The sequence below is a fragment of the Gobio gobio genome (assembly GCF_949357685.1).
Source record: "Gobio gobio genome assembly, chromosome: 18".
In the NCBI taxonomy this organism is placed as follows: Eukaryota; Metazoa; Chordata; class Actinopteri; order Cypriniformes; family Gobionidae; genus Gobio; species Gobio gobio.
In genome coordinates, this window is record NC_137111.1 from 32,844,533 (window position 1) to 32,871,345 (window position 26,813).

A 26,813-nucleotide genomic window follows, 5' to 3' on the forward strand; every position below is an offset into this window, starting at 1 on the left:
ATCAGGAAAATGATCCAAAACAACACACAAATGTGTCACTAAGCACAAAATGAAGCTTCTGACATGACCGTCCCAGTTCCCTGACCTGAACCCTACAGCAAATGAGTGGGCTGAACTGAAGAGAAGAGCTGGGAATCTGGGAATTCTGTATAAAGGAATAGTCTCTGATCTCTTGTCAGGTGTTTTACAAACTCATCAGGCCTTATAGAAGACTCAGAGCTGTTATCCTGGCAAAAGGAGGTTGCAAAAAGTATTTAATAAAAGGGTACCAATAATTAAGGCCAACGTGTTTTGGAGAAAAGTATTTATTTCATAATGTGATTTACCCCCCAGTTTCAATTCTTTTACTTCTATGAAAGGTTAGGTTTTTGTAGATTTTTTGAATGATAGATCACAAGGATAAACAATGCAGATTTATTTTTACAGCCATCTTTGATCATATTTACCAGGGGTGCCAATAATTCTGACCACCACTGTATTATAAAAATGTTAAGCAATTTTTATAGCCCATATTATCAGCCATATTATTCCATTTGTTCTGAACATGATCTGCACAACCATTGTGAATCCAAACAAAAAAACAATGCAACAGGATATTGTACTACTTGATTTATGATTACTTGGTCAACTGTCTATATAAACAGTCTTTATGTAATGCCCCTCATGTCTATTTAGTGTCTGTAACAATTAATGTATTGTTAAAAAGGTTTCTATTTTAAATATGTTTACAGTGGTTTCCCAGAAAAATTACTTGCCACCTGAAGACATGTCACAGTACACAAAATAGTTAGTAAACTATAATTAAATGTGAGGATATTATTGGATTTTTGAGCAGATAGAGACATACAAAATAATGAATGCAAAACTACAAACATCAGGCATGACAAAACACCTCAGAGCACGAGCAGCTGAATCTATATTGCCAAAAGCCAACATCAGATAGCCTACCAATTCAACAACAATATCAGACACGCCACTGACTACAGAATTGTATATTTTTAGAGTCACATTATATTTATAGTAATATATCGGTAAGGTATGGTAAAACTCAAGAATCCCAAAATGAGAGCAGAGGCGTAACGTTACAGAAGAAAGGTTGTCACGCGACTGCAGCCACTGAGCGTCTCGAGCACAGTGTGACGCCTCCATTTCCATTCAACAAATCATTAAAAACAAACAACTTTTTTTCCAAGTTTTGGTTCAACCTACATTGCATGATAAAAGTTGCTTTATACTGACAGTCGTAAGCCTTGCAGTTTAAAGTCGCTCCGTTTCCCCCAGAGGCGAGCTCTGTCACTCATGCCTGATCCCTGGAACCCCCGGTGGACGTAAGCACAGCGGACGCAAATTGACCAATCATACTATGCTGAAGGCTTATCTCATGAATATTAATTAAGGAATGTGGCGTTCCACCAGTAGGTCCACCTGATTCGCCGAGATTCAGACGCTGAGTTAATCACCTGGCGAATTAACGAATCATCATATGGTGAGCATTTTGGTACATGAATATTAATTAGCTTTTGTGATGGACGTGTTGAGGGGTTACCAAGCAACGCCAGCATGATCTAATAAATATTAATGAGCTAAGTCTTTTTGACATAGTAGGATTCGTAATTTCGCACAGAGAATGGGGAGGCGGAGGGCGAAGGATTTTCATTAGAGGGGAATTATTAAAGAGACAGTCGCCCCTCTATTGCCCTTGTCAACTGTTTTGGAAATTAGTCCACTTAACATCTAACCCTTTTAAAAAGGCTCAAAACCCCACAGATATTCTAAACGTACTTCTCAGCCACTGTGTTCTGCGTATTAAACTAATGTATTTGGAATATTTAAACTATGTGTAGCAAAGTAAGGCTGATTAGCATTAATTATTAACTGTTGGTCATACATGGCTACTGACATCAACGTGAACCATAATGCAACGTCTTTTCCCCATGATTGATGCTTCTGTTGTTGTTTATTTTGCAATAAAATATTTTTTTCTCAAGCTGAGAACTAGAGCATAACTGAACTGAAGCTAAATGTAATGAATGAATGCTTAGGCTATAACATGCAGATGTACAAGTGGCATGGTTCAGAGGTTTGAGGATAACCACGGACCCCAGAGAGGACACGTCAGTTACATGTGGCTGAATGAATGACTGCTGTTAGTGACAAACTTGAGGGGGTTTTCCATGCCACATCAGGTTATGATGCAGATCCTGCCTGCTAGAGCATATAAACCAGCAAATGTCAAATTTGAGGTAAGAAACATATACAACTATATAGAACATAAATAATATAGGCCTATATAGAAAATAGCCTATATAAACCAGTGCTAAGAAATACTTTTGTTACTTTTCCAACCCATGTACATAAAGGACTATAGGTCAGAGATGTGCAAACATTTCTTGCTGTAATGTTTAAGGTCATATGTGTTTTTTTAAGAGCCACTGCTGAATTGTTGCCCACATTGTCTAAAAGAGCAGGTGGTGCATTGTTTGAAAATGACAACCTTTTTCATAGTTGCAATGAAAGGAAAGCACTTAGTGTAAGAGCATTTTAACCATGTATCAGAGAGCAGACATGATTACATGCTCTATGAATGATCCAGGGTCAAGACATGACTGAAATGGGAATCAACACATTTTACACACACACAACAGCAAATGTTATGCCTATAATATTTCTTAGCCTTTACTCCCTGTAGGCTACTCGGAATTGGTCCTCTGCATTTAACCCATCCAAGTCAGTGCACATACGCATTAGGAGTAGTGAGTAGTGAACCACACACACACACACCTGGAGCAGCGGGCAGCCATTTTTGCTGTGGCACTCGGGGAACGATTGGGGGTTCAAGGGCTCCTCAGACATTTCCTGAATCTGATTTTCTGATGGATAGAAATCTCAAATAAACAGCATTTATTTGCTGTCTCAATCGCAAAGCACCGAAATGTACGCTCCCTAAAATGTCCGACAATGCACCGTGAAAACCAGGGAGCATCGATGCTCACTATAAGCGCTTCTCAAATGGAAGGCTGCATCCTAATAAGGGTACATATCTCGGGTGCCCCTTCATCAAGCGCCACCAAAGGCCATCTCAATTTGAAGGATCCTTAAAAAGGCAGCCATTTACCTTCTTTCAGCTCATTTTGAAGGATGCACCATGCAGGTGTATCCAGCCATATCAGATTCAGCAGCCATATCACCCTGTAGCCCAAGGCTGTTTGCCCACTGAAGCCTGGCAGGGTTGAGCCTGGTCCGTATCTGGATGGGAGACCTCCTGGGAAAAAAACTATGTTGCTGCTGGAAGAGGTGTTAGTGAGGCCAGTAGGGTATGCTCACCCTGAGGTCTGTGTGGGTTCTAATGACCCATTATAGTGATGGTGGACACTAAACTGTCAAAAAGCTCTGTCTTTCGGATGAGATGTTAAACCAAGGTCCTGACTCTCTGTGGTCAATAAAAATCCTAGGTTGTCCTTCATAAAAGAGTGGGGGTTTAACCCCGGCATCCTGGCCAAATTTTCATGGCCTCCTAATCATCCCCATATTGTCTCCTCTCCACCAATTAGCTGGTGTGTGATGGGCGTTCTGGCACAGTATGTGCATGCAATGGTGGTGGTTAAGGAATTTATACACTTAACTCACTACTGGCAGAACCATAGCAAGGAAATAATAGGCCTGTATGTAAAAGTCTGTATCCCTCCTCATCCATCGAGTTCTGTCTCGTGAAATCCCATTCGTTCTTAGCATCAACTTTTGATATGATCCCCTGATTGCCTGAAACCTTAAAAGTTATGGTTGAGAAAATGTCCAAATCATTACTGACAACATGTGTTGATGAGGACAGCGCTGTCTAAAGGCTAGAGAAACATCTCTATAAATAGACCTGTTTTTTTTAAGTTCAGTAATGTCAAAAAATTACAATAATACTTGCAAGTTTGATTATGAAAGAACGTGCTCCTCTGCATATTTTATATAAAAGGAAAACAATGTTTAGAACTGCAGTTTTATTTAAAAAATAAATAATAGCAACCACATATAAGAGCATTACAAATATACAATAATGCTCTCCTTGGTGTCGGATACATACACATATATGGTGTCTTTCATTTAAATGGATACACATTAACAAATATAAACTTACCGATACAAAGGCATACTTAATATAAACAGTCCACAGACTGCACTCATCTGGACAAATAAATGATTCCTTTACATTAACAAATAAACCACTCAACAAAGTACTAACAAAAAGAGTGCCACAATGTGTATTTGCTAAATGTGTCTTCCAGAACTATCTAGAAGAGCAGCCACCGTCTTTTGAGGTATAGCCAGTCCTTTGGACCTGTCATTGAGTAAAAAGGCAACATAATTGTTTAAACATTAATAGCTGACTATAATTTGATTGTGAAGTGATTATTCAAATTTAAAACACAACTACATTTTTACAATATTAAAAAACTACTATATATTAAACTACTATATATTACTATATATATTAAAATGTCTGTATAGTTGGATGCACATGTGATCGATATTCATATAGGATCACTCATCTTGATGATGGATTGATGGAAACACACAACCGCATGTATGACATCAGTTGCCGTGATTCACCGAGATAATGTGCCTCTGCTCCAGGCATATGCATTCTGTGGCTTGTGCTGTTTGAAATTACTTTGTTCTTTCCAAAGCAACACACAAAACACTTTTATCCCTCCAATCACTAGATTATATTGTTTTAAAAAAAGATGATAAACAGATGATCTAAGTCATATGCTTTATGGTGAATTAAATAGCTCTGTTTCTTATAATAATGTGATTTGCAAACTATGATAACATGAATTCCACATTCTTAACGCTGAAGTTCTCAGGGTTCTATTGCACTAGACAGTTACTTTCAGAGGCCATTACTAATATTACAAGACCTTTACAAATAAAAACACACATTAACTACATATGTATGTATAGTTATAGTACAAAAAAAAACATTAAGGTAAGACTTTATTTTAAGGTGACATAGTTACACATTACTACATGTACTTAGTAATAACAGTAAATTATGCATAATTACAACTAAACATAAACCTAACCATAACTCTAGTATAAGTACATGCTAATAATATTACTCAGCACTTATTTGAGTAAGTACAATGTAACTATGTCACCTTGAAAAAAGTAATTACAACAAACTAAAAATGACAACAAACCAAAAATAACCACAATGCTTTCAAAACTCAGATGATCAGAGGTCAGGAGCAGACATACAGAAACTTCCTATCTTCAAGCTACACTATGGGTCTGTCCCAATACTTGTGTTCTTGGCCACTTACCGTAAGAGAATATGTGTATGTGTCCCAGCTATGATAAACACCCTTAACACACACTAATTCCACACTATAATCTCTATATGTCTATGTAAGTTAAGTTAATTAGATATTACAAATAATTTGGTAGTAAAACAAAGTATTGTCATTGTATTGGTGCAGAGATGAGAATGTGGATTTTGTAAAAGCTTTGCTTTTTATCACTTAATTCGAAGCACCACAATTAAATTGTGTTTGTTAGATAGGGACAGAACAGACATTTTCAAGTACAGAGTATTGTAAATTAAAACATGTAAATAAAGCTTTTATAAAAGCATTTAATCAACTAAGTGTTGCTTTAAGTCTCAAGAAGTTCAATAATTAAAATAAGACCCTAACAGAAATCACCATGGCCTGGTTTCACAGACAGGGCTTAGATTAAACCAGGATTAGGCTTTAGCTCAATTAGGATATTTAAGTAGCTTTTATAAACGTGCCTTGGTGAAAAAACATTACTGGTGTGCATCTTGAGACAAAACAATGGCATTGACATATTTTAAGATATGCCAGTGCAAGTTGCTTTCAGTTAAAACAGCTCAAACATGCATTTTATTCTGTTTCCTAAACAGGATTATGAATGTTTCTGTCTTTATATTGCATACCTTGAAGTTCTGTGGAAGCGAGCAGAAAACATTTGAGCATCTCAAGAGCAAAACTCACATAGCGCAGTCTTAAGTTGATCCTGTTAAGCAAAACACATTCAGGCAGAGTCTCAATTTGAGTGAAGATGGTGACAGGTATTTGGTTGAAAATGGCATAAAAATGCTGAAGGTTAAAAGAAACCGCTTTCAAAATAAAATGTATAATGGACAAGAAACACAAACCTTTAAAGCTTAATACTAAATCAAACACTCCTTAAGTAAGCTGATATTACCTGTATATGCCATTTGACGTTGATGACCAGACTAAAATAAATTGAGATGCCCTTTCTCCCCATCCATCCAAGTCTCCATAAGTAACATAAGTGACCTTGCCTGATTTAAAGCACTGTCTGTTAAATATTCCCTTAAAACAGAGGGAAACAAAGGTGCTGGTCATCCTGTAACAGTTGAGGTCATCATAATGTATTACACACGTAAAAGAAAAGAGTCAATGTATGACTATTTTACATTCTGTAATACAACTTTCTCTTACTCTCTTACTAAATATCTACACCACAGAATATGATAACTCACAAAAAAAGAAAGAAAACAACAACCAAAAAACACTGAACCCTGACACAAAGCTTAAAGGTAAGATTCAGATGGCGAGTGGTATAAACACTAGAGATGCTTGGGGCGAGGGTTGTCTAAATGAGCGGGCTCAGGTGTTGCAGCAGCAGTGGAGAGAAGCACTGCCCCCTGCTGGACTCCTCCACGAGAGTCTCTTCTGGGCAGATTTGCCCCAACACTGGACATACTTGAGCGGCTGTTTCTGTAGCCGGGCCGTACTGAGGGCAGGAGAGATCTGGACTCAGAGGTGACAACAATGCTGGGAATCCGGACAATCGCACCTCTTGAAACTGGCATGTCCGTAATGTCACCAGCCTGCAAGTAGCACGAAAGAAAGTTTACATTTTGCAGATTATCAGACTCTATTGTACATTAAATCAGAATAAGTCTGGATGCAGATAAGTAACACTACTGCAGTTAAGCACAACATGACCTCTATAACAAAACACTGACAGCATAATTCTCTGTTTAATTGATAGGCATTCATGTATGAAAGATGATTATTAGAATTATTCTTTCAAGGGCGGATATTTCTTCCACAGAAAGAGACATTTATTGTAAAAAATGGAACAGTAATTTTATTATATGCTTTTCTTTTGCAATCAATATTCTAATTCATTCACCAATTACCATTTAGTTTTCTATACAGCACACCCTGATTTATCAAATAGCATTCTAGCAGTTTAAATACACTTGCATTTTCATGCACAAATTTGATTGCCTGGTCGATTTGCTCTGCCAGTGACACCAGAACACAATGTTTCTGAGGTCAGGACATTTTACAAACCATACCGCCTACAGGATCCCACAGCAGCTTGAGTTGTGCCGGTCAGCAGTGAGGCTGGTTTATATTGAACAGATTCACTGTTAGACTTACAGCTAAAGGGAAAGTACGGTCAGGTTGAACGAGTCCAACCACAGAGACGTCATCCACATCAGACGAGCTCTAGGTCAGAAATGAGAGAGTGAGGTCACTAATCAGGTACATACACCACCGTTCAAAAGAGTTGGGTCAGTAAGATTTGTTTTAGAAACAAGCTAGGGCACACTTTTCAGAGAGGCTTGAGAAGACTTGGAATTTATCACTCGAGTCATATTGATTATTTTTCTATAGTCCATATGGCTTGTCTACTTTGATTATGTGGAACATTGTTGAATTACTTTTATGTTCAACAGAGCAAGATGGAGATACATAGAGAATGACAGAATTAACCTTAAAGAATAATGTATGTATCAAGCTACATTCCTTTGATACTTGCCACATATGGAATACATTCAGCCAGTGAGGTCACCTTTTCAAAGATGCCCGAGTCATGGCTTTTGAGCTTAGACTTGAAGCTGGATGAGTTACATGGTTTGAAGTCTGGGATCTCCGCAGTGTCCTTGCTGATGTCACAAGACACCTGCCGGCTGGCAGGCCTGGAGCTTGCACTCGAGATATCAGCCTCAGTGTCTGTCCAGCCCTGAAGAGTAGAAAGAGGTCATAAAATACATCCATTACAACACATTTACCCACACAAGAAGACTTATCATCAAATCTAAAGGTCCATCAGGCAAGGACACTCACAGATTCGCTGTCAGAGGCTGAGGAGAGCCGGGACTTGCCAGTGCTGGTTCTGCGGAACTGTCCAGACATATCAGAGGACTGACTCGTGACAGTGGAACGACGTGTGGACATTAAGCTGCTGTGGTACGAGTGGAGGTCACGCTTGGGGACACACAACAGCACACGAAGACACGGAATGTATTTCGCTATGGCCAACCTGACAAAGACACAGATGAGATAAAGGGATAAGACACCTTAGATGTTCCATATTTACAGAGAGTACAACAAGATCCAAATATGTTAAAATAATAATCATATCAACATTAACATTGATGTGTAAAATACTAATGAGAAATTACTGGCAGACATATTCATTTACTGCTATCGTTACTATTATTAACAAAAAAAAAACAATTAAATGTTTTTTTAAATACAGCTGAAAAAATTAAATATAAATAAGATTAAACAAAACGTAAACAAAACTGAGAAATGTTGCATTGGCAACTAACCGAAATATATAAGTTTAAGCTGAAGTACTAAAATAACAAAAAAACAAATTAAAAAGCATGTAACAAAATGACTAACAGATTCAAATTAAAATAAATAATTCAATATATTACAATATATTATAATAATAATAAATAGTATATAGGCAACTAATACTAAAATAACACGGATTGGAATCAGAAATGTAAAAATGAAAGTGTGTAAATAAACAGACATGTTTTCAATTCAGTAAAACCTAACCCAAGGCAGCAAAGCAAAGCAAAAGTCCCAATAGGGGAGCAATAGTTGATACAGTATACAGGTAATAGTAACAGACTAACGCTACATAAGTTTAGTGAAAATTCTGTCAAAATATATGCTATACATTTCCGAGCTCTGCATTAGTTATATCATTCAACAACATTTGAAACAACATTACATTTTAGACCTAAATTAAAATAAACCATTTGTCATTGCACGTATGGAAGGAAATTCAGAGCATACAGACTAACATGTGTTTAGGGAAATGCTGTGGTTTAGTGTTGTGGGAGAAAATCAAATCAAAATGACTTTTTACCCCAGCTGTCACGGTTTGGTGAGGTGTTGGTTAGCAGGCACGATGAAGATGATGAATTCAAACGGTCTTTATTAACAAACTAAAATAACTATAGAATATAGAAACAGGCAGAACATTAAATTAACCAGACTTCACCTCAATGTTGACGAGAAGCGACAAATAAACAGAACAAATAGGAACTTAAATACAAAATAATGATGAACTAATTAACAGGCGTGCTCGTTAATTGAATGTACATGACAACAGATTAGCGGCGGAAAACTAAAACAAAGGAAACAGGTAACTGAAGGGAAACTAACTAAGGGTGTGTTTACACGACAACAATGTCACGAATCTGCGAAAATGACTAAAAAGGCAATATTATGCATGGCAGGCCAGTAGTTGGAGGTGTCGCTTTGTCAAGAAACACCCCGTGAACACGTAATACGCATATGTGAACATGTAACACGCATGTGCATGACGTCATCACTTTCACAGAATCATGTTTTTGTTGTTTACATGGAGACAGTAAAGGCATCATTTTCAAAACCTTGCACATTGAAAAGCTTGCGTTTTCAGACCCCCAAAACGCTGTTGTCGTGTAAATAAACGGATAAAACGTTTTCAGTTGAAAGGGGTGTCGTGTAAACATACCCTAAAGGTCCATGAAAATCAAACTAAACAGAGCATAACTGACACCAGCAGGCCTGTAGCAACATGGTACCATACCATCAGGACGCACAGTGCTGGATTAATAACTCTTTATGCTCAAATGGATATTTAGGTTAATTGAATCAATCACAATGGAATTTTACACTTTAACCCAGAAGCAAGGCCTGTTTCTGATCAAGGCAAGTGTCAGGCTCAGTGAGCTAGACACTAGTAAAATTAAAACAATCACAGTTTGCATCCGGTGTTTAGTCCTAATGGGGAAAGACCATGTAATCTAATCTAATCTAATCTGATCAATGTTCTGCATTAATGGAAAGTGTTTGTCCATTTACCACTTATAGTACCATTACAGTTTTTCATGACCACTTCGGGGGTCAAAAATAAAGCAATCTGGTTCCAAATATACTAAACTGACAACGATACATGAGACTCCTGTACCTGTATTTGGGGTGTGTGATGGCATAGATGATGGGATTGTGGATTGCTGAAGCTTTGGCTATCACAGCAGGTACTGAATTCATATATGGTGTGAGCATATCAGCATATCTGCAAAACACATGCAAAATAAGTGTACACATTAATTAACACTATTTTATGGATATCTCATATGTCATTACCTCTATTTGTAGACTACAAAATGACTATACAATCAAATAATCAAATAACATTGTATATTATTTGACATTACATTATAGTATATTTGAAAAGTTATATTATATTGTGTGTGAGGATTGGAATTCATTTACCCAGCAAAGGCTGTCAGTGCCACAGTTGAATATGGAGACCAGGAGACGACATACATGAGAATGACAATAAGAGCAATTTTCGCCATCTTCCATTCATTTTTCAGTCGTTGGAATTGTTTAATTGAGTCTCTCTTGTTATCTCCATTGATTTTGCCCACAGCTCTTCCAAAGACAAAAAGTAACAGTTAAACAAAAATCAAATGCTTATCTAATTTCAATAGGTCATATCTTAAAGGTCCCATGGCATGGCATTTTTCTATTATTTTACAATGTTTCCTGAGGTGTACTTATATTGTTAGTATGATTTTTACATTCAAAAATGTCATAATTTAGAAATAAAAGGCATTTTTTCTATACTGTTATTACCCCTCTGGCTGAATGTCCTGTTTCAAGGGGTGTGTCTGCTGAGAGACTTCAGTGAAAACACCCACTGTTGTGATTGGCTGACATCTTTGCATTTGAAATGAGTGTTAGATTATGTTGCAGAGGAAGGGGAGGTAACCTTTCCTGGTATGACGTCATAACAGGAAAATTCCAGATCAGCTCATCTGAGCTCTCATTTTCTCAAAGGCAGAGAAAGACAGCCAGAACTCGGTTTACACCCATCAACATTTCTAGCCACTTGGGGACCATATACAGGCTAGGGGAACTCATATTAATGTTAAAAAACCTGATAAAATGAAATTTTCATGCCATGGGACCTTTAACAAATAATTAAAATATAGAATAATATATAATACAAACAACATTTTAACAGCTTTGGAACACTGCTGACGTTTGGTATAATTAATTCATACTGTATTGTTAGACCTATATCGAAGAACTCACTCATTAGTGCTGCGAATGGATCGGAAAATAAAGAAATAGCAATAGATGATGACGATAAGCGGAATGAAGAAGACAAAGGTGAAGAGGAGCATAGTGTAAGCTCGCACGGAGGGTGTAAAGGTCATATAATCCCAGGTGCAAGAGGTCAACAGCCCTTCAGGAACATATGCACCTGCAAAACAGAGACAGACAAAACATAATATAACAGAATTTGTGGAGGGAAGTGAATGATAGCCAGCAGTTAAGCCTTTTACACCCAGTGAAATATTGTGAAAACTGGAACAAACTCAGACAGAAAAAGGATTTAAGAGACTACTGTTTAGCTGCTGGGCAAACGCAGTGAAATACAACCCAATGAACACACAGCTGAGGATATTTTAAAGTACGCTATAATCATAGTATTTCTTATCGCCACCAATCACAATCTGACTCTCATGCGTGTGGGCTGCCAATCATCAGTTCCCTGAGGTTTGAGGTTGGTGTGCCGATCAGCGGTGAAGATATAAACTGTCAGAATATTTAAAGGAGACAGACACCCTTCGTGTGAAGAACAGGTTGCCTGTAAACCAGAGATAGAAAGTGCTAGACAGCCAAAAGCACCAGGCTTTATCAGTCTATCCTATTTAAGCCAAAAGCCTCGGTCCTTAGAGACCACCTTTATACGGCACAGATCAGAGTCCAACAATGCACTGTTTGCAAAGCCATTGGCCAACAACTCACATGCTGGTGTACTCACACATGGATGATCCAGAATGCTCAGAGTACCTGTCCCAAAAGATTTGAGCTAATAAAAGACTGGTGCCTCCTGTGAGAGGATTTTTAAATGAGTACCAAATGTATCGTCAACACCATTAACACAGTACCACACTTAATCCCCTACAAATGCCCAGTCATGACATGACACATTGATAGCTGATCTTCTTATGTTACAACACAACAAATAACCAACAATAATGACAAAACAACAACAAAAGTATAAAAGTAACTACATCATTTATTCAAAACACATAATTTACCCTTAACATTTCAGCAATTTTGTTCAATATGTTTTTTTTTGGTTTTTTTGCTTGATTAGTTGCTACAACATTTGGGGGAATTCTGTTGTGTTTCCATATAAGTAATGTCACGTAATGTTTTTTGCCCATATATGGAAATCAGTGGTCACCAAAATTGTTTGGTTACCAGCATTTTTCAAAATGTCTACTTTTGTGTTCCATAGAAGAGAGAAAGTCATAGCGGTTTGGAGCAACATGAGGGTGAGGTCTCTTTAAACCTCCCTTATGCTCTTACAGGACTGATAGTGGAAAATTAGCTCCATTACTTCAGCCAAAAATGAAAATTCTGTTATTAATTACTCACACTCATGTCGTTCCAAACCCGTAAGACATTAGTTCATCTTCGGAACACAAATAAAGATCTTTTTAATGAAATCTGAGAGCTTTCTGTTGGTCCACGAGTCCATTCGCAAGTCTGCTCTGGTTTAAATTTAATAGATATACTAAACTTACTCCATCCAAAGAAGGGTGGCAGGCTCCAGCCAAGTGAATAGGCCCAGGCTATCAGAAGGATCAGCAAAGCTCTCTTCTGAGACAACACACCAATGGAGGCTAACGGCCGCGTGATCACGAAGTATCGATCCACTGCGATGACCATGAGCGTGATCATGGAGCAGATGCCAAATAAAGCCCCACAGAATGCATACAACTCACAACCTGGAGAGACAGGAGGAACATAAATAAGTGAGTCTGTAATGCACATCCTGATTTTGCCAACATATTTTGTTGATCCTGGAACAACATTAAACCAAACATATCCCTACCTCTAAGGTCACCGTGATTTTGCCAAGTAAGATATGTTCCTGGATCAACATATTTTGTTGATCCTGGAGCAACATTCCTGTCTAAAAATGTAGTCCTAACCCTATCCCTACCTCTAAACCTAACCCTACCCATAACTTATCCCTAAAATCAAAAGGGAAATGAAGGTGCCTTGTTGTAAGCCTAAACATGACATAACCGGTAAATTTGTCCCTCAAACTGATTAGTTGATGGGAATTTTGGGTCCCACTTTATATTAGGTGGCCTTAACTACTATGTACTTATCAAAAAATAAGTACAATGTACGTATTGTGTGTTCATATTGTATTGCAAAACACTTTTGCTGATATTGAGGTGGGATACGGGTGAAGTTAGGGACAGGTGTGGTGGTATGGGTAAGTTTAAGGGTAGGGTTAGGTGTAAGGGAAGTGTCAACATTGTAATTATGTGTAACCACACAAATGAATTACAGATGTATTTACATGCAGAGAATTTTTTTTAATGTAAGTACAATGTACAAACATGTATGTACACAATAAGTGCATTGTATCAAATGAATAATTTAAATTTAAGTACATAGTAGTTAAGGCCACCTAATATAAAGTGGTTCCCCATTTCTGTGTTAAATTCTAGCAGTTTTCACCCTGTTGGTGTTTGTTTGGTTAGTGTCAAAATAACATTTATGTTTCCAAAAAAAATCTAAATCCAGCAGCAAACAAAATTTTTTAAATCTTGTTTTTTGGGGGGCCGTGTGAACCAGATTTTAGGCCTGAAGACTCTTGGCTGGCAGGAACACAGATCTCTGCTGGCTCCATTTGAAGGACAACTTCTGTGGCAGCGGTTCATTAAAATAATCTGGTCTGAAAGAAACTTACAATGGATGTTTTTCTTTTTGGTTACTTCAGTCAATCTTCATCTGTTGATAACCAGATTTGCGTGTGTATATGATTAGGTTAACTCTCTGCTTAATGTTACAATAATGTGCACTGGAAAACATTTTTGAGCAAACTATTTTGCATTGAAGTGGTAGAAGTTTATAGAATATGATTTCTTTTTAAAATCAGTGATTCTCAAACTTTTATGACCCCAAGGCTCCCCCCTTGTCATTGATTTACTGGATAAGGATGAAGGATACAGATTTTAGAAGAATTTTTAACTCAATTTCTACCCTAATAAAATGTCATAACCAGTAAAATGGATACACATTACTTGATTTATGATTTATACTTTTCCAGGTACACCTTTTCAAGGAACACTGGTTCTACAAAGAATTTTTAGTTGTTTTAATGGTATGACTCCTTATTTTAATACGTGTTTTGTTTTATTTTAAATAATATTCAGTCATCTTAAGGCCACCTTGGAATACCACTCCACATATCCATGTGCACATAATGATATCCTAGTAACACTACTGTTCTAAGTGGAGCCAATGTCACAAAAACACACACAAATACAGAAAGAGATAACAGTCTCTTTGGGTCTGTCTGAAAGCTATTCCACATAAAACATCAGGTCAGCAATAAAACAGGGCAAACAAAAGAAGAACCTGTAGAGCAGAGAAACAGGTGATTTCACACCATTATACTCGACAGACAGTCTGCCACCTCCTCAACATCCATACAAGCCTGTCTTCTGTGCTGTCAAAGCATATGTAAACAACAGAATGAGTGGCAATGCATTCAGTCTGATTCAAGGTAATTGTGCATGTTTTCTCAGAACACATTAACTGGATGCATTTTAATAATTACAAAACAGAAGCTTCTGTTATAGAGGATAATCCTCTCAAACATCAGGATGTCTTCTCTCACACCTTGTCAGGTAGATTATGCTTTCAGGTTAATCCTGGAAGAGAGCATTTTTGTGAGTTGCATCTGATTGTGAAAGCTTTCACGGGGATCAAGCCTCTGAATTAACGATGGTCATAATTGTGCCTTGTACAGTCAGACCTCACAGAAACAGGAAGAACATCTTTTAACTCTTTCCACCAAATGAAACTGGGTCAGAGAGCCCCTCCTCCAACTCCGCTCAGACGAGCATAACGCGCCAGGATCCCAAAAGGGAGACCAGAGGCTGTTCTGTTTGAATGGAAGTCAATGGAGCAGATGCCTTCAATATGCTGAATAAACTGCTTTGAGTGGAAATTACACCATATATTGATGTTTGGTGGCGTCTGCTATGACAAATTATTTTGTTTTACAGGAGAATATTTTGTTACAGGCAGGACTGATTTACAACACTGCACATACAGTACTTTATCTGTCATATGTGCTTTGTGTTTGTCCCTGGACTTTTATGTTCCTGTCCTGAGTGCCATGTTGTAATTCTTTTTTTAGTTTTTTCCCTTGATTGTCTTTTTGTTTACCACTATGTATATATAGCCCTTGTGCTTCTCTCATTGCTTTGTCAGTTGAATGTAATGGTTGTCTTTCTCCTCGTGGTTTTGTTCCTTTGGTCCTTGTGTTCTGTGTTTACTTTGATATGTTTTTTTTTTTTTTTTTAAACCTGAATTTTGATGTTCGCCTCTGCTTGCTTTTTCCTGCTCCCAGACATTACAATATCAGTGGTTATCAACATTTTGGCTCCATGGTCAATACTTGAAGGTACTTTTCCAGTTGTTCATAATTTACTGGATAAGAATTAAGGATTAGGTTTTTAAAAAATATTTTGTGCTCTAAGTACAAACACAAAAATTTTTGAGCTTGGCAAAACTAGAAAGGTGTAGTTGATTTGGCTTGTTTTAGAGGTTGTTTTGTCTTATTTTAAATGATTTTAATTCATTTTGAGGCCCCCATGGAAGTTTGCTGAGCCCCTTGGTTGAAAACCACTGATTTATTTGGTCTCCGCCAATGTTCAGACTGTCGTAAAAACTCTTTATATAATTGTTTTGAGATCTGCTACTTGTTTGCCAAAGAAACCGAGTTTGTCATCGCCGCATAAGACAATAGACAGATCGGTGTATGACATCAATACTGCAAGATCAGTACTGCAAGATCATTTCGAAAGCATATAGAGTCATCTGCTCTCTAGTCGTTCTCACAGTTCTTTAATGTCATACACCGATCGACCTGCGCAATCAAGTCAAATACACCTAAACTTTGAGTGGGTGACATGATTTCCTGTCACAGAGGGGAATAAAGGCTGCAACATACTCCACAAGAACAGAGAAAAAAGTTCTCGCTCCCAGGGCTACGAGAACAAAATTACGTCATTTTGTTCTCAGAGCCCTGGTTTGGCAGTTCTCGCAGCTCGTTCTCGACACATCGTCTGAGCAGATCGTCTGAACTTTTTTCTTGTGGGTGTCCGAGAACTATTGTGTGATTGATCAGAATTTTAAAGTGGGTGGGGTTAATGCGGAGAAACGGAAATGTTTGGCACCTGCTTTTCTCGTGAAGTATGGAATGTCCTGGCCATTACGAACTTTGTTCTTGTTCTTGCCACCTCGAGAAAACGAACAAATTTCTTTGTTCTTGCAGAGTATGTTCCAAGCTTAAGAGTGGACAACAATTTCACGATTTCCCAGTAAACTCCCTGAACACAAAAGATCAGCATCAATCACTACAATAATCACAATCACAGAGCACTTATTGACGTCAGCAAGCAGAAGATTCCAACAAAACCCAGTCAAGGCTGATGAAGGCAATTAAGATTCGGTCCTGATAGGAACTGACATTTAAAACAAAAAGAGCCTTGCATCATCTAATATCACGAAGGCAGCATTTCACGCTGTGCAAAATTACAAGCTACTGCTGAAAATCAACAAGAAAAGCCTTGATGCGCATGTTTTGAGAGAATTTTTTAAATTATGATTTATCAACTAATGAAAAAAAACAACTATACTAGAAAAGGTTACATATATCTTTTAGAAATGCAATAATCATTCTTAGCAATAATAACATGAAGAAAGAATGGTATGAATCCTTGTTAGTACTGAGAAACCAAGGCCGTCTCCAAGGGCAACCTCTCCTTCATATGAACCTCTTCAACATTAGAAGTGATTCATTCAATCAAACCATCGAACTCTTATTTAATCTTAAATCCGTTCATTATAATTCAAAAATACAGTAGAATAAATCATGGACCTGCATGTTTTATTTCAGACACTGCCTACATTATCTACCTGCAAAGATAAGGCTGGATAAGTCTATGCATTTTACTGTCTGTGTGTACAGATTGGCTGTATTTGTAAGTTGTGAAAACATGTTTGAGCTCATAAAATCGATCAAATCACGTTTTTCTTCAAACATTTTATCAACATGTCCTCATATATAGTGAAACCATGCATGTACGTTTGTGTTTACCTTTCTCCCCAAAGATCCATCTCTTGTGCATGCTGGTGGTAAAAAAGATGGGCGCCTGGGTGGCACACATGAGGAAGTCAGTGATGGCCAGGTTTATTATAAACAAGTTGGCAGGTGTCCTCAGGGTCCGGCTCCTTCGCACACAAAAACAATCAATTGTTAATTTCTCTGTTCATTAAGTAGATTATATTAGTTTTATGATGTCTGTAAGAAAATCAGCCTCTTGTGTGACGTAAATAGCTCCAAACAAAGTCAAACCGATGTGTCTGCAAGAAACACACAATATAGTGGAGCTTCGTGTATGATTGAATCAGTGTTTTTAATCAATTCCATGGCTCACTCATAAAGAAATTCACTTGTTTTGTTCCTCATTGAACCAGTGTTTTTGAACAAATTGGATGAGTGACGATTCATGACTCACTCAGACAGGCAATTGTTTAATTCCTAAATGAATCTGATTTTAATCAAATTGGTTGAGATAATCACATGACTCATCATAAAGAAAGTCACATGTCTCCTTACCGAATTAATTTGTGTTTTTTAAGAAATCAGTTGAGTGACTGATTCATGGCTTACTCAGTCACTTGTTTCGTTCCTTAACAAATCAGTGTTTTAATCGAATTGGGTGAGTAGATGATTCTATGACTCACTCATAAAGAAAGTCACTTGGTTCGTAGAATTTCACATGTCTTGTTACCGAAAGAATCTGTGTTTTTGAATGAGCTGGTTGAGTAGATTATTCCATGACTCACTCATAAATAAAGTCACTTGTTTCATTCCTGAATTAATCTGTTTTTTTAAGAAACTAGGTGAGTGACTGATTCATGACTTCTATGAATCTATGTTTTTGAATAAATTAAATTGAATGATTCATGACTCATTCAGAATGTTAATTGTTTTGTTCCTGAATGAATCTGTGTATTTGAACAATTCCATTGAATGACTTGTCACCACCTACTCACAACTTAATAGCAATGATATCTGCAGAAGTCAAAATTCCCCACCACGTGCAAACTCAAACAAGCGCAAAATGTGAAAATTCCAGTGGTCTTGGAACGATGCTGGACCAATTAAATTGGAGGAGTGGAACTAACTATTGTGTAAATGTGTCTCTTCCAAGTTACTAACGCACCAGTCCATCTGAATACATTTAGGCTTATTTTGATAATGAACAATAAAGCATGTCACACACTGTTTTCATAATACTTGTTCAACTTCCCCTCAGCCTGTTCTTCTCACCTGCTAAATGCATAGATGACCAGGAAGTTGCCCAACATGCCAGTGATGCCAACAGCAAGGATGACAGCACCAATAGTGTAATGAGCATGATCAGGCACATCCACCGTTGGGAAAGGGTAAACTGATTTTTCTACCATGGCAACCTTGAAGACACAGAAGAACACATTAATTAATAGCTCATATGAAAAGCAGCAGTTGCTGTTTTATAATGACCTTTGCATCAAAGAGGGCGCAATCAGTTCAAGAAACACCATTAAGCCTGAACCCAGCTGACACCAACAAGGCATTTAATGGGAGGACAGCAAATATATAAACAATACAGACACTGTAGATGTTTTTGTATATTTGATAGGATACATAATAAATAAATCAACAGATCTCAAGATGTCTTATTTTTTTAATTAATCCTTATATTCAGTCATTACAAACTGATTGTATTGTAAACTGAGTATTGAAAACAGTATGTTTTTGTGAACAAGAAGCCTCATTTTGAACGTTTTCATTGTATATATTTGCAGTAAACAAATAATTATTCACCAAAACAGTACAGTTGTTTTCAGTTCTGACTATAGTTTATACTGAATACACTGTATTAATATTGAAAAGTTTGCACACTGGTGGTTTCAGTGAAATACTTTTTTTTTTCAGCTGATTTTCTTGCACATTTCAATCTTTGAAGGCTTTGAAATAAAGTGAGCTGACATTTCTTAAAGCTTTTCATTGCAGGTACAGGTCTAAATTGGAACATTTAATCTGTTCATTTAAAAATTTGTGTTTCTGTCTTGCGTGTATTGAATGCAAGAGTGTGAATTTGAATAGCTGAGAACTTTATTATAGAATAGATTATTCTTTAGCTTTTCTTGATTTATAAATGACAAATACATAAGATCTACAGTAATTTAAGGCCAATAAGAAAAGCTGTTTGTCACTTTGAGCAGTAAATCTATTCAAATAAACTGAAACAAATACTTAGAAGAATGAGACTTAGGAAAAACTATATGGCAAAGGGACTGTTTTTGATGGCATAAGCTCTCACGACATTCAGCTCAATCAGACGCTTTCTCAGATCCTGGGATCCTGCATGCATTCCTCCAGCACCAGACAGCGTTTTACCACATTAAGACAAAGCATTAAGTCTGAAAAATAAAGAAAATAAAAACTAAAATTACCTCACTTTTTTTCTGAAATGGGACAGATTAAAAAAATCATATTTTATTCGAAGATGGGGCACTCATTGATTTTCTGCACTTTCCCATACCAGTTTTATTTCTTTAAAAATGTTAATTCTCAAAACAGTGATGTATATAAATTAATATTGTAATATTATTGCAGTGTCCAACTTGTTGCTAGGCCAATTTTTTTCTACAAGATAATAAATAAACTTAAAACAATATTTAATTTCCATATATCTGACACAGTGTAAAAAGGAACACAAGAGGAAATCTTTGGCTTTCCTAGAGCAATTAAACACAAACATTTCTTTGGCAGACATTTGTTTACTGCATTTTCCTCAGGAAAAGCTTTAATGAAAAGGCCTTTAAGTGTCAGAGCCCTGGGCACACGAGATAGCTGTATGTATGCAGGCCAAGCCCTCCCGGAAAAGTCATTTCCAAACAGATGAGTGTAACCATGTGGCCATGACGGAGGAAATATGACAAAGCAGATTCAGTCATTGCCGTTGGTATGTGTCAAGTGATGGCGTGGACACAACTCTTTACCAACTGTCAAAATCATTCATTTGTTATGTAAAACACAGAGTCAGCTACAGAACCATGCATATTTTTTATCTGGGTCATATATTTTTTGTAGATGTGTTCATGGTTTTCACGCAAGTCACGCGCAATCTGTCTAATTTGGCTAGTTTCTTCTAAGTGACTGATGAGTTTGAGCCAAAAGAGGGTTGCTTAGACAGCTTTTGCCATCAACAAACTAAATACAATATAGGAGAAATGTTAATCTTATGTTCAAGTTATTTTTTTGCCTTATGATGATTATTTGTTTAGTTGAATTTTACTTTTTGCATTTAGCACTAGTGATTTTCCCTGTTTAACAAACCACCAGTTGAGAACTACTGTTTTACACGCAGACAAATGGTTTTTGGTTGTTTGTTTCTTCCAAGGATGGCAAATTATATTTTGAACTCCAAGAGATCAGACTTGTTTAAATAAAGATTAAAATCTTGGAGATGTATAAGCATGGCTCCTTTTATAAAAACCCAAACTGAATTGATACAAATCATGTTTCTCATCAACCTCAACAGACATGGGCCATTTTGTGTCATCAAAACATTTATTAAACCACTGTTATCCTGAGCTGCACTGGTGAATTTATTTGTTCTGAAGGTTCTTCAAAATATAGCAGTAGCCATTGCTGTGTGTTTTCATTCATTACTTCTGAGTTTGGGGTCAACTGAAGATCTAAGCCATGAAAAACTTTGAGGGCTGAGATAAGACCGTCTTATTCCTCCGGAATGAGAAAGATTCTAATGAAATAGATACTGTTTGAATCCCACATCTGTTTCCCACTCGGGGTAATATGACAGTAACTGTGTTAAGGCATTATGGTGGGATTTTTCGAAGATGTTTCAAAATGAACCAGCCTCTTCAAAACCATGTAGCTTTTTCCAGAGAAGAAAGGGTATTTTTAATTTACTGCAGAAGATAATGCATATGCACTGTCAGAAAAAACAACAACAACAAAAAAAAAACTTAAGGGGTACAACAGCAGTACTAGGGCAGTACCCTTAAAGGGACACCTTTGTACCTTATATATCACTAAAAGTTGTATATTATACCTTAAAGTAGTAATATGGGTAAATAGATGTCTCTTTAAGGGTCCTGCCCTATAGTAACAAGCTACTGTACCCCTAAATGTACAAATTTTGCAAATAAATTCCCTGAGAATGTGAGATAACAAGATCGCCTCAAAGCAAAAGCAACATGACAGCAGAATAATTGTTATGACATTTTTTACCATTATTTATCCCACTCCTTAAGACAAATACAACTCAATGTCATTTTAAATGGTTAACGCTACTGATTCATAAAACAGGAGCTTTTCTTTGACCACAATGACTTTGTAATTTTAAACTACAATTGAACATTAAAATTAACTGAGTAAATTGTGCTACATCAAGGTTATGCTTGCTTATGTTATATATTATAATATGCATAATTAATGATATGCCCCATTTCATTAATTGAGTAGTTTAGTAATTCAGAAACATGATGTAACAAGCCAAAGTACTAAGTAATTAATTTAAAAGAATCCATCAGTGATTGGTGACTTATATTGCCAAACGTCTTGGGACACCCCTCCAAATCATTGAATTCAGGTGTTCCAATCACGTCCATGGCCACAGGTGTAAAATCAAGCACATAGTCGTGCAGACTGCTTCTACAAACATTTGTGAAAGAATGGGTCGCTCTTAGGAGCTCAGTGAATTTAAATTATGTTTTATTAACAAGGTTCAGGAGAAGCACATTCAGATAATTGACCCAGGTGGAGAGCACTCAGCCAATCAACAATAGAGGTGTATATAGATACGCAGCAGTCCTACCTCCGTTTGTTGACAGTTATCAGCAACCCTCCACCGCCCCTTCTCCACACTTTTTACTCTAAACCACTTACATATACGGGGGTACTCTGGGTTCGGGCCTAATTCCGAGCTCGAAGCCCTCCCCCCGGACAGCACGCCAAATGCGCATTAAATTACTCTCTATAAATTATATGTAAGTGCGAACTCGTGAAAAATGGAACATTGCTGTTCGTGGTTACTGCGTCCTTGGTCCAGTTAACTGAGATATGAATGCTGTCATTCATAGGATGTTCACGGCTGTCCTTCATATCTAGATAAGTTCTCTTGCGCTCCAGCTGCTGCGCTTGTATGACTGCATTACCATGATTACTTAGTTAGCGACGTTAGAAAAAGCAAAGCTGCCTGAGCTTGGCAGAACACACGCAGTGCCAATACCTCTCCCGCTCTTTCATCTTTTTCCTACATGGAGCTATTTAGTTCCACTGTGCTGTTGTCCTTTTGGGGCATATTTTCTCTTCAAATTGGAAATAATGCTGCATTGTTATGAGAAACAAAAGACATGCCAATTTTGTCCAAAGCTGGACAAAATTATATCAACCAAAGTTTTGGTTGATACACAATATATTGGGTTTCAGTGCCAACCAACCAGCCACTTGTTTTCTTAAAGTTGTTTATTGTGAATGGTTAATTGCCAATGGAATTCAAAGGTTTCACAATAATAAGAGTTTTCATAATAAACATTCATGCACCCAAATAAACTGATATTAAGCACAAGAACCCAAACTCAACAAACTCTCCTGAACCAAACAAACTGTCCTACATCTACAAAACAATCTTCACTCTGTCTCTGCTCACAGACCACATTATTTTTACCAACAGGACGAAAAGAACACATTGCGAGGTCAATTTGTGAGCATGAACCTGAATATGATTATATCATAATCACATGATTATGATGCTTTTTTAATACTAATCCCTCATGGTCAGTGAAGCTGGTTTTCCTGTGACGTTTGTTGGCGTCAGTTTGAGACAAATGAGCAAGACAGCGCTAAACCCCCATTCATTTTATCGATAGACTTAAATTTATGTAACTTTGTTCTGGAAATAACAGCATCTTATCAGCTTTGAGTGTCATTGGGTTTCTGGGTCGCATTTAATTACAGACGGGTCACCAGCTCAAGTGCGTGTGTATATGATTTATGCAAATATGATTCATCACCTAATAAATCTCACTTGACCCAAATATGTATCATCCTATACAAGATGCTGAAGGCTCAGAGTTACATTAAATAATTTCAGAGAGGTCAAAAGATCATCCATTACAGTAACAGCTTTTGGGGACCATTTTAAGGTCTCCCCCATTCCACTCAAATACAGATTCAGGATATAGCCTAATAAATACAGCACCCCCGTCTGTTCTCTTTGTGTTAAAACATTGCTGCAACATAGATTAGGTTAAAAACAGAGTCATATTAAATTTGTAGATGATTTATGTAAAAATGAAATCATTCAAATCCCTGTCCAGGTCATTAAGTCATAATCTCATCTCATTGAAATCATGTGTTTCTTTTAAATAAATGCCTGTCATAATTTCCTCTCAGCAAATCAAATTTTTTTTCTCATCTTCTGATGAAGACATATTCAATTAAAGATGGGGACAAGCCATTGGTTAAAGATTTATTTTGATTAAAATTAAATCTCATAACTAAATGAGTAACCTGTATGTCACTCTAAAAAAAAAAAAACTTACAACTAAAAGTTTAAATTCTGACTGAGTAAATATATGTGGATTAAAACAATAAATGCATTTATTTATTGGTTAAATTAACGCAAAGCTATCACACAATGTGTCGTGTGGGCAGAGACACCCATCAGTACAGCAGCAGTCCAGACTATCTGTTTGGTTCATTTAATGACGGGAGAAAGAGATAGAAACTGCAACATCAACATGCAACATGTAAGAGAAAACATAAACACCCCCAAGACATGCCAATTAGCATAACTAAGTAATTCAGTGGTACTCCTCTGCAGCACTGACATGCCTTCATAAGTCCTCTTCTAGCTCAGTGTTTAATAATTATCTCAACAGGGAAAACCCCACAGACTTAACCTTACAAATACATCTTCAGGCTCAGAGCACAGACTCAACCATATATGGTCAAATTAAGCAAGTGATTAACGGTGAAGGACAGTTTCAGTCATCTGTGTTTAAGAATTTAGATTTCAAAAGAGAAAAAATGCAATGCACCTGACTTGACTCAGTAGCATAAATACAGTCTAAACTGTAAGCATGAATATTAACACAGGATGGGTGTCATACAGTTTTTAAATATATAATATGAGAATATCTTGACTCCTGGAAAGGTATAAAATTGCTAAATATCTAAATCTTTGGATATTTTTCAGTTACCTTTCTAATGGTAACTGGTTTTACATTTCTTGCTGGACTACAATGCTGATGTAGATTATAGATTAGATCAGAACTTTATGATGCCAAGGACCCCCAAATATGATGAATCTTTTATGAGGGACCCCCTTCCTAAAATCCATCTATATATTTGTATGTATGAAAAAGACATTTAAACTGTTAGATAAATAGTAAGTAAATACAACATATTGTTTCCAAACTTAAATTGGCTGTACTTAATGTTGGATGTATAAACGTGAAGAAGTTTTAAAATGTTTTACATTTTTACAATAAACGTATGTAAGCAGCTTATGTACTGCATGTGTTACTTCAGCGCTGGGAAGATGAATGTGTATTTAAACTGGGTAATTTATGTAGTATAAATGTGAAATTATTTTGGAATTTGGTGCCTTCTAGACTGAGAAAAGACAGAAAATATATTTTTGTCTAATATGGATGAAAGACAACAATTCCCAGAATGCACTTGCTTCGCTGCTCAACGAGGCCACTCCCACTACTGGTTATCACTTGCCCACCATGACACCTCCCATCGTCGTTTTGATTTTCATAGTAATAAAATAATTTTGTTCAGTTAGAGAATAGACACCACAATGTGAGTGAGCCACTGGGCCAAAAAAAAGGTTCTATTTGGCACCAAAAATGGTTCTTGGCTCGTAATCATAGGGAACCTTTTTAGTGCTATAGAGCACCAGCACCAATTTTGGTGCTTCAGTGGTTCTTCAGCGGTTCTTCAGATGTGCTATATAGCACCTTAGTCAAAGAACCGGTGAAGAACCTCTGAAGAACCGCTGAAGAACCTCTGAAGAACCGCTGAAGAACCTCTGAAGAACCGCTGAAGAACCGCTGAAGAACCTCTGAAGAACCTCTGAAGAACCGCTGAAGAACCTCTGAAGAACCGCTGAAGAACCTCTGAAGAACCTCTGAAGAACCCCTGAAGCACCAAAATTGGTGCTATATAGCACTAATAAAGGTTACCCTACGAGCCAAGAACCATTTTTGGTGTATGGAAGCTTAACTTTCATAGGAATTCATTGAAAAGTTGAAACACTCACTTTGCTCCGTACCGCCACGTTATGAATGCCTGAGCCGAGTGGCCGTGCACATTTACATTCTGTGATTGATATCCCACCCCTATGGGCGGGTTGAAAACATGCAGAACTAGCTCCTTCTACTGGCTGTAGTCTCTAGCCTCTGGCCAAAAAATCCTCAGATGATGCAAAATGATTTTTTCCAGAAATAAAATGCATAATTCTCTCATCTCAGGGGGACATGAGTGGGGAAAATACGATAATTTGAATATACTACTGAGTTTCTACTGATACAAAGCTTAATACTAATCGCTGAAGTAACCCTTTAAGAATACTGCCTTACAATCCCAATGAGCAAGATAAAGGGGACTATAGTGAGAAAAACTCACTAAAAAGATACAAAGCAAACACGAAGGACCCAGTTTGAAAACCCCTGGATTGGATGGACTACCAGCCGGTGGGTCAAGTGAGATTGATCAAGCTGGTTAAGGCTGGTGGACCAACTTAGACCAGTGACAAACCAGCTACCCTACCATGTTGCAAACTGGTTAAGCCAATGCTGATATGACATGTTTTTTTTGTCCAACCCAGAAGCAACACTGACCTTTTGACATTTTTTAGTAAATGTCTCTAAATGCATAACTATAGTATTTACTGCAGCAAACAAATTTGCTATAAACTTAAAATCCTTGTCCAACTTCACCTGAAGAAAAGTTGAAAAGGTTAAACTGTTTAAATGTCTATCATTATCACATAAAAATAAAGGTAACGCTTTACAATAAAGCTGTATTAGTTAACATTAGTTAATGCATTAGTTAACATAAATTAACCATGAACAACACCTCTGTTCAGCATTAATTCATCTTTGTTAATGTTAGTTTAAAAAATTCATGTTATTCATTCATGTTAGTTCACGGTCGGTGCATTAACTAATGTTAAAGGGGGGGTGAAATGCTGTTTCATGCATACTGATCTTTTGGCACTGTTAAAGACTTGGATTCCCATGCTAAACATGGACACAGGTTCAAAAGCTAAGGTGGACGTTTGATGGGAGTATTTCTTTGCCAAAATT

General features: G+C 37.0%; 2 protein-coding genes across 6 annotated transcripts in view; both read right to left on the reverse strand.

Annotated features, from left to right (window-relative positions):
• Positions 1-1,368, reverse strand: part of ldb3a (LIM domain binding 3a) — a 55,160-nt gene extending 53,792 nt beyond the window's left edge. For all 5 annotated transcript variants that reach the window (XM_079842808.1, XM_079842801.1, XM_079842798.1 and 2 more), the window contains exon 1: positions 1,210-1,368. The gene's annotated coding sequence lies outside the window, so the exon portion shown is untranslated. The remainder of the gene's footprint in view (positions 1-1,209) is intronic.
• Positions 1,369-6,610: 5,242 nt separating this feature from the next.
• Positions 6,611-26,813, reverse strand: part of opn4a (opsin 4a (melanopsin)) — a gene marked incomplete at both ends in the record, with an annotated part of 22,117 nt that continues 1,914 nt past the window's right edge. The window contains 10 exons of the mRNA XM_079842815.1: positions 6,611-6,874; positions 7,437-7,505; positions 7,852-8,022; positions 8,127-8,322; positions 10,258-10,365; positions 10,566-10,727; positions 11,394-11,565; positions 12,902-13,105; positions 17,509-17,642; positions 18,748-18,890. Coding sequence (XP_079698941.1) covers positions 6,611-6,874; positions 7,437-7,505; positions 7,852-8,022; positions 8,127-8,322; positions 10,258-10,365; positions 10,566-10,727; positions 11,394-11,565; positions 12,902-13,105; positions 17,509-17,642; positions 18,748-18,890 — 1,623 coding nt within the window. The remainder of the gene's footprint in view (positions 6,875-7,436; positions 7,506-7,851; positions 8,023-8,126; positions 8,323-10,257; positions 10,366-10,565; positions 10,728-11,393; positions 11,566-12,901; positions 13,106-17,508; positions 17,643-18,747; positions 18,891-26,813) is intronic.